Source organism: Sus scrofa, chromosome 13 (genome assembly GCF_054392235.1).
Source record: "Sus scrofa isolate SSC_HxYL_T2T_F1_AM1 chromosome 13, Sscrofa_HxYL_maternal_Yorkshire_Landrace_v2.0, whole genome shotgun sequence".
Taxonomy (NCBI): Eukaryota; Metazoa; Chordata; class Mammalia; order Artiodactyla; family Suidae; genus Sus; species Sus scrofa.
The window spans coordinates 91731297-91745258 of NC_139395.1; the positions used below are offsets into that span (position 1 = coordinate 91731297).

Below are 13962 nucleotides of genomic sequence, written 5' to 3' on the forward strand. Positions count from 1 at the left end.
CCTGTGCCACAGCTACGGCAGCACTGGATCCTTAACCCGCTGTGCCATAAGGAAACCTCCAACAGATATTTTTTATTATACATCGCTCTCGTCCATACTTAATCTCTGGCACTATCTCTTAGTCTTTGGGATTTTTTTTAAGAAATCACCTTTGACAAGGTTACCAGTGATATGCACATTGGCAAATCCAGTGGGTAATTCTTGTTGTTCCTTAACCATCAGCAGCATCCAGCACTAGCGACTTCCATTTTGAAAGTTTCTCCTTCAGCCTCCGTGAAACTGCTTCTTAGTCTCCCTCTAAGAATTCTGTTCTCTTTAACCCATAAATGTCAGTGGTCCTGAGCCCAAAGCCCTTCTCACTTTATGCTGTATCTCCAACCCAGATCTTGCTGCTGACCTTCAGATTTTTATATTCACATTTCATCTAGTCATCACTGCTTGGATGTTCCACAGGTACTTCTTAAAATAGCACATTCAGAATAAAACTCTTTATCTTTTCTATGACCACATCCCATAAAATAAAAACAAAAAGTATGTGTTGGGGGTGACAACATTAGTTCCCCAGTACCCAAGCCAGAAACCCAAGATTCCTCCCTCTCGCTTTCCTATCCTCTTCTATGAATTCTTTCTCATTGACTACTCAATGCCCTCCTCTTTGTCTTTTTTTTTTTTTTTTTTTTTTTTTGTCTTTTCTGGCGCTGCACCCAAGCACATGGAGGTTCCCAGCTTAGGGGTCCAATCAGAGCTGCAGCCACCGGCCTACGCCAGAGCCACAGAAACTCGGGATCTAAGCCGTGTCTGCAATCTGCACCACAGCCCACAGCAACGCCGGATCCCCAACCCACTGAGCAAAGCCAGGGGTTGAACCCGCAACCTCATGGTTCCTAGTCAGATTTGTTAACCACTGAACCACAATGGAAACTCCAGTGCCCTCCTTTTTGTTACCTACTGCCAGCCACTTGTTTTAGGGTCTCACCACTTCTTGCATGGGTTATTCCAATAGGCTTCTAATTGACTTCCATGCCTCCACTCAGCTGCTGGAGTGATCTTTCGCAAATACAAACCTCATCCTGTTACTCCCCAACCTAAAAGTCTTGTTTCTTTTCCCATTGTCTTCAGAATAAAGTTCAGATGGCTTAGGTTAGCAGACAAGACAGTCTGTGGTCTGATTCCTGCTGCTCTCTGGTTTCCTCTCCTCTTGCTTATCTGTATGCTCCTCTCACTGAAATCAGTTAGAACTGCTAGTAGTTCTGAACTCACACTGCCTGCTGGGCCTCTGAGCCCTCACATGTATGTTTTCCTCTGCCTAGAGTACCTTTTCCTTTTTATCCAACTAATTCTCACTGATCCTTCAAAACTAGATACATACATCCTTTATTTGGTGAAGCCTTTCCTGACTCTTCCTTCCAATTTAGATACTCTCTTTCAAAATAGACAAAGGGTATGAAGAAAGGCTTTATGAATGAACAACACAAAATGTCTGCTAGATACATAAACATGTTCAGGCACAGATTAAAAGAATTTACTTCATTTTTTCATCTGTCAAATTAGCAAAGATTTAAAGAGTGGTATCACTTAAGGAGAATGTGGGGAGATGGGCTTATTCTTACACTGATATTAGAAGTATAAATCTGTCATTTTCCTTGGGGGCAGAAAATGGATGTATGTATCACCTCTAAGAACCATTAAAAAGTATATGCCTACACACATACCCCTTTTGACTCAGCATTCTACTACTTGGAGTATATCCTAAGAAAATAACTTTTTTGTTAAAATCTATTTTCCTAAGAAAATTTCAGGATGTTCATCCGTAAAAATATTAACAGTGATTATTTCTGAATGCTAATATGGGTAATTAAAATGTTTTCTAACTTTTCTAATTTCTTTGAGAAGAATGTATATTAATTGTGAGGGCAAAATGGAGAAAACAGATGCCCAACCCTAGTTCTCCTGCTACCCATTGTGCTTGCCTCTCTCATTGCCTTCCTAAAATAGTAAGTGTGCTAAGGGCCACCACCATGAATTACTCAGCATCATCCCACCAGGCCCTGGCTCGGAGTAGAAAATGTTTGATGAGTGAGTTGTTCCATTAGCAGCTAACAGTTATCGAGACTTTCCTGTGTGTTGGGAATTGTCTTAAACATTCCACATGTTGACTTAATCCTCATGAGATGGGTACTGTCATTATCTCCATTTTGCAAGTGAAAGAGGCTGACAAAAGTTAACCAACTTATGTAAGGCCACCCAGCTGTAAGTGGCAGGGTTGGGATTCAGACCCAAGCAGCCTGGCTTTTATTGAAAGACACAAGAGAGCGTCCTGGTTCTAAGTTAGAGTGTATCTCTGATTGAGAATAGTTGGATTAGATTCCATGTCTAAGATTCCAGGCAGACAATTGGGCATCAGTTGGATCCTGGTCTAAATAAAAAGGCAGAATTTGACACTCACAGATCTAAACCAAATAGCAGGAAAGTAATCTTCATTTCTTCAGCCTTTAAAACTCAAATCATTTTTTTTATACCCACTTTTTTTTTTTTATTTTCCCAATACATTATGTTTTTTTCTACTGTACAACATGGTGACCCAGTTACATATACATGTATACATCTTTTTTCTCACATTATCATGCTCCATCATAAGTGACTAGACGTAGTTCCTAGTGCTACACAGCAGGATCTCATTGTTTTTTTTTTGTTTGTTTTTTTATTTTCCCACTGTACAGCAAGGGGGTCAGGTTATCCTTACATGTATACATTACAATTACATTTTTCCCCCACCCTTTGTTCTGTTGCAACATGAGTATCTAGACATAGTTCTCAATGCTACTTCCCGTGTGGCTCACAACATAAAACTCAAATCATTTTAAACTGTAAACTTCTCATTGAAATTACTCTGGGAATTTAGCTTTGTTATGTTCTCCCTCTCTCTGCTATTCATGTCTCTTCAAAACTTAAAGACCTAAATTTGTAATTAGTTCTTTACTTCTTCCACTACTTCTCTTTCTCAATAATGTTAATTATGACAATTTCATCAAATTTCATTTTTTTATTTTACTTTTATATTGGCGTGTAGTTGATTTACAATGTTGTGTTAGTTTCAGGTGCATAGCAAAGTGATTCATCTATACATATACATATATCTATTTTTTTCAGATTCTTTTCCCATATTGATTATTATAGAATATCTAATGAAGTTTCTTTTGCTGTATAGTAGGTCCTTGTGGATTATCTATTTTATATGTAATAGTGCATATTTATTAATCCCAGGCTCCTCATTTAACCCTTATTTCTGTCTTTTCCCTTTGGTAACCATAAATTTGTTTTCAAAGTCTGTGAGTCTGTTTCTGCTCTGTAAGTTCATTTGTATCATTTTTTAGGTTCCACATGTAAGTGATATCATGATATTTATCCTTCTCTGACTTACTTCAGTAAGTATGATAACTTCTAGGTCCATCCATGTCGCTGCAAATGATATTATTTCATTCTTTTTATGGCTGAGTAATATTCTATCATATATATGTACATATCTTCTTTATCCATTCCTCTATTCATGGACATTTAGGTTGCTTCCTTGTCATAGCTATTGTCAGTAGAGCTGCAGTGAACATTGAGGTGCATGAATCTTTACGAATTGTGGTTTTCTCTGGATATATACCCAGAACTAGGATTGCTGCATCATATGGTAGCTCTGTTTTTTAGTTATTTTGAGGATCCTCTACTGTTTCCCATAGTGACTGTACCAATTTGCATTCCCACCAACTATGTAGTAGGGTTCACTTTTCTCCACAAACCTCTCCAGCATTTATTGTTTGTAGACTTTTTGATGATGGCCATTCTGACTGATGTGAGGTGATACCTCATCTTGCATTTCTCTAATAATTAGTGACATTGAGCATTTTTTCATGTGCTTTTTGGTCTTCTGTATGTCTTCTTTGGAGAAATGTCTGTTTAGGTCTTCTGCCCATTTTTTGGACTGGGTTGTTTGTTTTTGATAATGAGCTGCATGAGCTGTTCGTATATTTTAGGTATTAATCCTTTCTCAGGGGTTATTGCTTGCAAATATTTTCTTTCATTCTGTGAGTTATCTTTCATTTCGCTTATAGTTTGCTTTGTTGTGCAAAAGCTTGTAAGTTTAATTAGGTCCCATTTCTTTATTTTTGTTTTTATTTCCATTACTCTAGGAAGTGAACCCAAAAAGGTATTGCTGCAATTTATGTCAAAGAGTGTCCAGCCTGTGTTTTCCTCTGGGAGTTTTATAGTATCTATTTAGGTCTGTAATCCATTTTGAGTTTATTTTTGTTTGTGGTGTCAGAGAATATTCATTCTTTTACATCAAGCTGTTCATTTTTCTCAGCACCACTTATTGAAGAGACTATCTTTTCTCCATTGTGTATTCTTCCTTTGTTGTAGATTAATTGACTCTTGGTGTGTGGGTCCCCCCGCCCCGGGCTTTCTGTCCTTTTCCATTGATCTCTATTTCTGGTTTTGTGCCAATATTATACTGTTTTGATGACTGTAGCTTTGTAGTATAGTCTAAAGTCAGGGCGCCTGATTCCTCCAGCTCTGTTTTTTCTCAAGGTTGCTTTGGCTATTCATAGTCTTTCATGTTTCCATTCAAATTAAAAAATTTTTTTGTTCTAGTTCTGTGAAAAAAAAAAAAACTTTGATAATTTAATAGGGATTGCACAGAATCTATAGATTGCTCTGGGTAGTATAGTCATGTTGACAATATTGATTCTTTTAGTCCAAGAACATAGTATATCTTTCCATCTGTTTGTGTCATCTTCTGTTTCTTTCATCAGTGTCTTATAGTTTTTGGAGTACAAGTCTTTTGCCTCCTGAGGTAGGTTTATTCCTAGGAATTTTATTCTTTTTGACACAATGGTAAATGGGATTGTTTCCTTAATTTCTCTTTATGATCTTGTGCAGGCTTCCTGGTGGGAAGGACTGGTACCTGCTTACTGGTGCATGGAGCTGTGTCTTGTCCCTCTGGTGGACAGGGCCATGTCAAGGGGTGTGTTTAGAGTCACCAGTGGGCTCAGAATACCTTTAGGCAGCCTTTCTGATGATGGGTGGGGCTGTGTTGTCACCCTGTTGGTTTTTTGGCCAGAGGTGTCCCAGCACTGGAGCCTACAGGCTATTGGATGGGACCAGGTCTTGGTGTCAAAATGACAGTTTCCAAAGGAGCTTACACAAATAAACACTCCCCGGTACTTCTGCCACCAATGTTCTTATAACACAGTGAGCCACAGCTATGCCTACCCTATTCACAGAACACCCTCTAAGGCCAGCAGGTAGCTGCTGCCCAGGCTTTTATGAAGTCACTGCTTTTTCCCTGGGTCTTGGTGCTCACACAACCTTGTATGCACCCTCCAAGAGTAGAGTTTCTATTTTACCCAGTCCTGTGGAATTCCTGCAACCAAGCTACACTAGCCTTCAAAGACTAATGCCCTTGGGGCTCCTTCTCCTGATACCAGACCCCAAGGCTGGGGAACCTGTCTTGGGACTCAGAACTCTCACTCCCATGGGAGAACCTCTGTGATGTAATTATTTTTCAGTTTTGGGTCACCCACTCAGCAGTTATGGGATTTGATTAAATCACAAATGCAACCCTCTTACCATCTCCTGGCTGCTTCTTTGTCTTTAAACAAACTTTTGAAATTGTTTTCTGTCACTAAACACCATGATTTTGAGAGTCATGTACTTTACTGCATATATCAGCAGTTCATTCCTTTTTATTTCTGAGTAGTAGTCAGTTGTATGGATATACCATAGCTTGTTTGCCCATTCATCCATTCTAATAGTGCATAATGTTTTCTCACTGGGGCTTCAGCTTACATTTCCCTGATGGCTAATGATGTTGAACATCTTTTGCTGTGTTTACTGACCAGCCCTTTATCTCCCTGGAGAAGAACTGTTTAAATCTTTTGCCGAAGTCCTGAATCCTGATTGTGGTGGTAGTTACTATAAAAGGAAGAGAGGAAGTAAGGAACAAGAAGTGACTGCATGTAAAACTGGAAAAATCCAAACAAAGTCTGTAATTTAGTTAACAGTACCAATGTTAGTTTCCTGGTTTTGATCATTGTACTATGATATAGGGTGTTATCATTGGAGGAGTTTGGGGGAAGGGTACACAAAAACTCTATATTATTTCTGTAACTTTTGTGTGAGTCTAAAATAATTTCAAAATTAATTTTTTTAATTAAATAGAATTAAAATTCAGTGTTTCAGTTATATTAGCCACATTTAAAGGGCTTAACAGCCAATGTGACTAATTGCAGCCATATCAGATAGTGAAGATACAGAATATTTCCATCCACGCAGAAAGTTTTATTGGACAGCACTGGCATAAAAGCATATGTCTGGGGAGTTCACACTCTAACACAGTGGTTTAAGAATCTGACTGCCACAACTTGGGACGCTGTGGAAGTGTGGGTTCGATCCCCAGCCTGGCACAGTGAGTTAAAGGATCTGGAGTTACTGCAAGCTGCAGCATAGGTTGCAATTTCAGCTCAAATTCAGTCTCTGGCCCAGGAACTTCCATAGACCATGGGTGCAGCCATAAAATAATTAAGAAAATAAAAGTAAAAGCTATGTCTGACTTTGGCCAGTGTTATCTTCTTGAATATTTCAAATTCGAATATTGCATGAATATTTTCTGTCATGTTATCTTATCAGATAGTTGTTTTGGTTATTTTCAAACCTGGAGAAATACTTTTTTTTTTTCATGTTTAGTACTATTTCCTGTTTTCTGGATGTGCATCTTTTGAAAAGATAATTCCTTCCATTGCCATGTTCTAGTCTTTTGTCCCATAACACTTACACCTCTTTGGCATCTTTGTATTTTCACTCAAGGATTACTGAGCACTCACTTTACTATGCAACTTCTTTATACTTGAGCTTCATCCATCCTGCATGATAGTTAGCTTTCTAGTTTTATATGAGCCACCATCTGGGATTTAAGGGCAAGGAAGTAGAGGATGAAACAATAGCTCAAGATTCATTCACATAGCAACAAATTTGAGACACTGAGGGACAAAAAGAATGGTGGTGACCCATGTGAAGAAAAACCTAAAAAATAAAGGAATATTGGAATTAAGATTTATATCTTTGTTGGAGGAAAATCTGAATATTAGAATGATGGCAGTGTTCCTTGAAAATAATTCATAAGCTTATTGCAATTATAATCAAATTCCTATAGAATTTTGCTTAAAACTTGATAATGCAAAAATTCATCTGGAAGACTATCAAAGAGTATTTGGAACATAAGCAAGAATCATAATTAGGGATATGAGAAAAAAAGCCAGGTAGTAAAATTTGGTAGGAGAACAGTAATTACAATAGTCTAGGACTGGCATAAAAACAAAGTAATAATCATCGGCTCTAGAGAGCCAGGAAGTGTACCCTAACCAGTAAAAGAATTAAAAAAAAAAAAAAGGATTCTTCATAAATTAATTCCATTAATTGTATCTATATCAACTAAATATCTAATATATAAATAAGCAAAGGATATGAGTAGAAAATTTACCAAAGAAGAAATATAACAAATAAGCAAAATAAACAAAATTTTCTAAGAATGAAGAAATAAAAAATAAAAATAAGTCCTTGTCTCCTTATTAAATGGGTAAAGGTTTTCTTCATTAAAATGACAGTATGACTGATGGTGCAGTCAAGCTGACACTGTGCTTCCTTGCTGTCATGGTCTCCCTATCATTGCCTTACTCCATCTTACTTGATCCAGTAGTATTGCACATTCTGTCATTCAGCAGATAATATTCTACCTTTGAAATATATACAGCGTTTAAATAGCTTCACTGTTCCCCTCCTGGTTCACACCCCCCAAGCCTTCTTGCCTGATTTATTGCAGTAGCCCCTAACTTGTTTCCCTGCTTCTTATCTTGCTCCTCTGCAGTCTTCTCTGAACACAGAAGCCAAAATTACCAATTTAAAATGTAAGTGATTATGTCATTCCTCTGCTGAGTAGACATTAGTTGTTTCCCAGCTCACTCAGAGTAAAGCCAAATTCATCATAATAGTCTACAAACCCTGCATGATGTAGATTCCCACTTTTCCTTTCTGATCTCATCCCCACACTGCCCCCCTTGCTTTCTCTACTCTGATCACTTTAGCCTCCCTGTCATTCTTATGGTAAGTCAAGCATGTTCCTACAGAGCCTTTGCACTTTCGGTTATTCTGCCCAAGGTGATTTTGCCCAAAATACCTCCTCAGCCTGCCCCTTCTCTCCTTTCATGTTTCTGTTCCCATGTCAGGGAGGTCTTCCCTGACTGCCCTTTCATCCTAACACAGTACCCTCCCATCCTTTCTAAACCTTTCTGCTCCATTTTTCGCTATAGATCATATCACCATCCAAGTTGTATGTTTACTATGTGTTGTTTTTCTTTTTCCAGCTAGATTCTCAGTTCAGTAAGGACCAGGACTTTATTCACTGCTCTATCCCTACACCTAGCAAGTACCTGGCACATAGTAGGCACTCAGTATTTATTGATTGAATCTTTTTGGAAAGCAACTTAGAGCATGGTTTAAAAGCCAATTTTTGTTGTTGTTGTTGTTGTTGTTGTTGTTGTTGCTGTTGTTGTTGCTATTTCTTGGGCCGCTCCCGCGGCATATGGAGGTTCCCAGGCTAGGGGTTGAATCGGAGCTGTAGCCACCGGCCTACGCCAGAGCCACAGCAACGCGGGATCCGAGCCGCGTCTGCAACCTACACCACAGCTCACGGCAACGCCGGATCGTTAACCCACTGAGCAAGGGCAGGGACCGAACCCGCAACCTCATGGTTCCTAGTCGGATTCGTTAACCACTGCACCACGACGGGAACTCCCCAATTTTTTTTTTTAAAGTAAGAAAATGATTAAATTCTATCCGTTGATGACAGAGAGATCTGCATATGGCAGAGCTGAGAAGATGAGATCAGGAGCAGTAATAAAGGTGGTTTCTCTCTCTCAGTAAGAAAAGAGATGATGGTGAGGGAATAATTTCCAAGTATAGAGGAAATTGTAGATCAAGTACAAGCACTGTGTGTTGGCTGTCTTTAAGAAGACTAGATTTGTGGGAGCAAAACGTCGATATAGGAAAGTAGCAGAAAATAAGGTTATAGGTGGTTGAAACTAGATATCGAAAGCCTTGAAAATGAGTCAAAGGACCTAGACCTGCTGTGATGCATGATAGAAATCAGTAGTGTGAATTCTTGAACTGTGAGAGGTGAGAAAGCTCTATAAATCCAAGCCAGTTAGTGTCATGTAAGGTATCAAGGAAGGTGGGATAAGAAATACCAACTGAGAGGCAGTTGTAACAAGGCAGTTAAGATACTACCACTGTAGATAGGAAGGAGCATAGGGTGTAATGAAGCAAAGGCATGAATCAAAGATAAGCCATCAGTGATGTGGCAAAGGGTAAGGCTCTGTGGTTAACTGCACATGGGATGCAAAGGAAGAAGAAATAAAGATTGATTTTCTCAGTATTATGAAATCATATTCCCTTTTAATTATTTTCTTTTTCCATTATAGGTTTCATCATCATTCATAGAAAAATGGATCATTTAAGCCTTTGGAGGACTCAATTCTCACGATGCTTCTATACTACCAGCTAAGATTCATGACAGTATATTTATGACCATAAGTGTCTGCATCATAGAACTGCTGAGGAACTGAAAGAGAATATTCTTTATTCTTCTTAAAATTTATTCCTAAAAATAATCCTATAGTATCATGATATTACTAAATAAAACTAAAAACCACAATTATTAAATTATTAGACTTCCTAATACCAGCACACATGTGCAACAGCTACTGTATCCTGACAGTTATCAAACCTCAAATTTAGATGGTTTCCCTTTGTGGGAAAGGTCATTATATTAGCAAGAAACCACTGAACACTGTCATCAACTATATTTTCAGTGGAGTGTCATTTAGGAGAGTTTACTTGAAACAAGTTCTAGAAAAGTCCACACCCCATCCATAACTACGTGGATTTGATATTATGGCAGCAACTTACAGACTTGTGGTTAGTACTGTGAACCACTACAGCAGTGTGGTGATAGACCGGCGTTTTGAGCAAGCTATACATTATTGCACTGGAACCTGCCACACCTTCGCACATGGAGTGGACTGCATTGTGGTACATCACAGTGTTTGCGCAGACCTCTTGCACATCCCTGTGTCTCAGTTCAAAGATGCAGACCTGGACTCTATGTTTCTCCCCCATGAAAATGGGTTTTCCTCAGCTGAAGGTGACTATCCCCATCAGGCCCTCACGGGAATACCCAGGGTCAAGAAAGGATCTGCATTTCAGAACACCTGTAACTTAAAGGACATTGCAGGAGAAGCAATCAGTTTTGCCAGTGGAAAAATAAAAGAATTTTCCCTTGAAAAACTCAAAAACTCTAACCATGCAGCTTATAAAAAGGGAAGGAAAGTTAAGTCTGACTCTTTTAATAGGAGGTCAGTTGATCTTGACTTGCTCTGTGGCCATTATAACAATGATGGGAATTCCCCATCCTTTGGTTTACTCCGGAGTTCCTCAGTTGAGGAAAAATCTTTATCCCATAGAAACTCACTCGATATGAACCTGACTTCAATGCTTCTGCACAACTTCTCTGAAGAAGATCTGGTTACCCAGATTTTAGAAAAACATAAAATAGATAATTTTTCTTCTGGAACAGACATAAAGATATGCTTAGACATCTTGCTAAAATGCTCTGAGGATTTGAAAAAATGTACAGACATCATAAAACAATGTATAAAGAAAAAGTCAGGGAGTAGCATCAAAGAAGGAAGTGGTAATGATGCAATTTCTAGCTCTGAATCTGTCTATATGAATGTAATGACCAGGTTAGCATCCTATCTGAAAAAGCTACCATTTGAATTCATGCAGTCTGGAACAAATGAAGCTATAGATTTAACAGAACTGATCAGTAATATGCCGAGTTTACAACTGACTCCTTTCTCCCCAGTATTTGGCACTGAACAGCCCCCTAAGTATGAAGATGTTGTCCAGCTCTCAGCCCCTGACTCTGGACAGTTTCAAACTATAGAACTGCAAGATGACAAGCACAGTTCTAGGAAAACAGACACTGTAAAATCCATTCCAAACAACTCTACAAATTCCTTATACAATTTAGGGATAAGTGATCCCAGAACTCTAAAAGATGTCCAGCTTCAATCACAGCCTTCACCCATGAGCCCTTTAGAAAATGTTTCTTCTGGTGATTTAATGGAAACTCTTTATATTGAAGAAGAGACCGATGGAAAGAAAGCATTAGATAAAGGACAGAGGACAGAAAATGGACCCAGTCAGGATTTGTTAAAGATAAATGAAGATAGAGCAGAGTTTTCAGACTGTGGTACTCATCTTAAAAAATGTCCTGCCTCAATGCAAAATGAAATTGGTAAGATATTTGAGAAACCAGTTGTCAGTCTACCTGGGGAAGGTCTTAAATCGGAAGTTTCTAAAGTTGAAGAGGGAAACCACAGAGATTTTATGAATCCTAACAGTCAAGAAGAGATAGATAAATTGTTAATGGATTTGGAATCTTTCTCACAGAAAATGGAGACCTCTCTAAGAGAGCCACTTGCCAAAGATAAAAGCTCTAACTCCCTAAATAGTCATAGTCAGCTGACTGGTCAGCTCCCTCTAGATCTTGACCCTAAATCTAAAGTCTCTTCACCCACGGAGAAAGCCCCACCTTCCTGTCTAACCAGGATTATTGAAACCAATGGCCACAAAATAGAGGAAGAGGATCGAGCCCTCTTACTGCGAATTCTAGAAAGCATTGAAGACTTTGCTCAAGAACTGGTTGAGTGCAAATCAGGCAGGGGGAGCCTGTCACAAGAAAAAGAAATGATGCAAATTCTACAGGAAACCTTGACAACTTCCCCCCAGTCCAATTTATCAGTCTGTAGAAGTCCTGTTGGTGATAAAGCCAAAGATGCTACTTCAGTGGTTTTGATTCAGCAGACCCCAGAGGTGATCAAGGTAAGACCCAACAATCTTTAGTCCTAGAGGTTGCCAAAGAAATGTTTTAATGTTTGCAATGTTTATAAACAAAACCTTTTTTGTTAACCATTTATATTCTGCTAAAGCTCCTGTCCTGCACTAGGCATGGTCTCACTAAGTTCAGTGAACAAAAAACTAAAAACCAAAGTCTTTAGAGTCAAGCAGACTGGTTTCAATTGCCTTCCCCACACCTTTTTTTTTTTTTTTCTTTTTCTTTTTTTGGTCTTTTTGTCTTTTTTTAGGGCCGCACCTGCGACACATGGAGGTTCCCAGGCTAGGGGTCGAGTCGGAGCTGTAGCCACCAGCCTATGCCAAGAGGTGCAGCAACACCTGATCCGAGCCAGGTCTGCGACCTACACCACAGCTCACAGCAACGTCAGATCCCCAACCCACTGAGTGAGGCCAGGGATCGAATCCACAACCTCATTGTTCCTAATCAGATTCGTTAACCACTGAGCCACGATGGAAGCTCCTTCCCCACACCTTTTAACTTCTTCCTAGCTCTGTGACCAAAGGGAATTTACTTAGCCTTAATATCCTCATCTGTATAATGGAAATAATAACCATGAAGATAACTTATGTGAAGCAGGAGCTAGGTGCCTTCCACAAAGAAGGCATTTAATATTAGTTCTCACCCTCTGTCAACCACTAGGCCGCTCATTACTGCATGCTTGTGTAGACTGCAAGGGTGCGGTGTGGGGTACAAAAGAAGACATGGTTCTTAAGGAACTTAAAATCTAGTTGGGGGAAACAAAACTAACATACCAGAAACAATACATGAACACGTAAGCACATCTGAAATTTTTATTAGTCCAGTAGGTCTTCAAAGAAAGTAAAGACTAGAGTATATGAAATTTCCTTCATCATGCAAGTGACAATACATATCAATCTAGATCTTAGGGTAGAAGTATTTTCAAAAGGCTTTGAATCTACTACCGATAGCATTGCTTGTGAATTATCCCAGAAAAGGAGTTATCTGCCCATTTATAGGTATGTGTGTGTGGTCTTAGCACAACAGGGTTATTCTAGTTCATTTTACATGTTCACTATGGGTTGCTAAGAGGCTCTGCTCCATGTTACTCAGGGATTCAGGCTGATGGATGCTCCATGTTCCCACAGCTGCCCCAATGCCCCATCTGGAATATGTGGCTTATTAGTTCATTGAGGAAAGGGAAGAAAGGGATGGTGCCTTGTTGCACACATGATGCACTTTCTGTCTGCTCACAGTCCAGTGGTTCCAACCTAAAGTCTAAGAATCCTAGGGGAACACATAAAATTTTGCTGAGCACTGTCTCTACCATATGAATGTATCACATGTGTCAACATGTATGAATTCAGACAAAAACCAAATAAAGTAACAAAGCAAGTTGTAAAATGATGCTATGAGATATTTACATTTGTACAAAAATTATGAAGAAATGTATGGATATATCAAATACGGTGTTCAGAACAACGATTAATCCCTGGGGTAAGGAAGAGACAGAACTGAGAAGGGGTGCACAGGGTCCTCAGTAATTTTAGGTAATGTTCTATTTCATAATCTGGTGATGGGTCCTAAGTACTTTGTCCTAGCATTTTATTCCATTTTTTATATCTTTAATATAGTAAATTTAAAAAAAATGGCTGTTAGAGATGACAAATATATAAAACAAGTTAAAAACAAGTTATTTTAGCATTCTCATTAATATTTTCATTGGAGCAGGAAAAACGCATGTTATGACCACATGAACAGTTTTTACCTGGTTATTTGATTTGTGGCTCTTGTTCTCCTGTGCACATTTTTAGTTACCAGTGACACTAAAGGTTAAAACAATACGTATTTAAGGTTATTACATAATTTGGGTCTAAGTATCTTCAGTTGTTCACTGAGCATTTTTGTGATATCTCTGTGTGAGATTTCCTCATTTATTGATTGATAAATGGTAATATCTTTAGTTAATGTGGGTTAGTGCT

General features: G+C 38.7%; 2 protein-coding genes and 1 long non-coding RNA gene across 5 annotated transcripts in view; 2 read left to right on the forward strand and 1 right to left on the reverse strand.

Moving 5' to 3' along the window:
• PPP2R3A (protein phosphatase 2 regulatory subunit B''alpha) overlaps positions 1-13962 on the forward strand; it is a 200844-nt gene that overhangs the window by 36844 nt on the left and 150038 nt on the right. For all 3 annotated transcript variants that reach the window (XR_014823976.1, XM_021069482.2, XM_021069483.2), the window contains exon 2: positions 9522-11988. Coding sequence is in view for 2 of the 3 variants with exons in the window: in XM_021069482.2 (XP_020925141.2) it covers positions 9994-11988 (1995 nt within the window). In the remaining variant the exon portion in view is untranslated. The remainder of the gene's footprint in view (positions 1-9521; positions 11989-13962) is intronic.
• LOC110256302 (uncharacterized) overlaps positions 1-13962 on the reverse strand; it is a 40512-nt gene that overhangs the window by 3563 nt on the left and 22987 nt on the right. The gene's annotated exons all lie outside the window — the stretch shown is intronic.
• IL20RB (interleukin 20 receptor subunit beta) overlaps positions 2823-13962 on the forward strand; it is a 991209-nt gene continuing 980069 nt past the window's right edge. The window contains exon 1 of the mRNA XM_084989814.1: positions 2823-2867. The gene's annotated coding sequence lies outside the window, so the exon portion shown is untranslated. The remainder of the gene's footprint in view (positions 2868-13962) is intronic.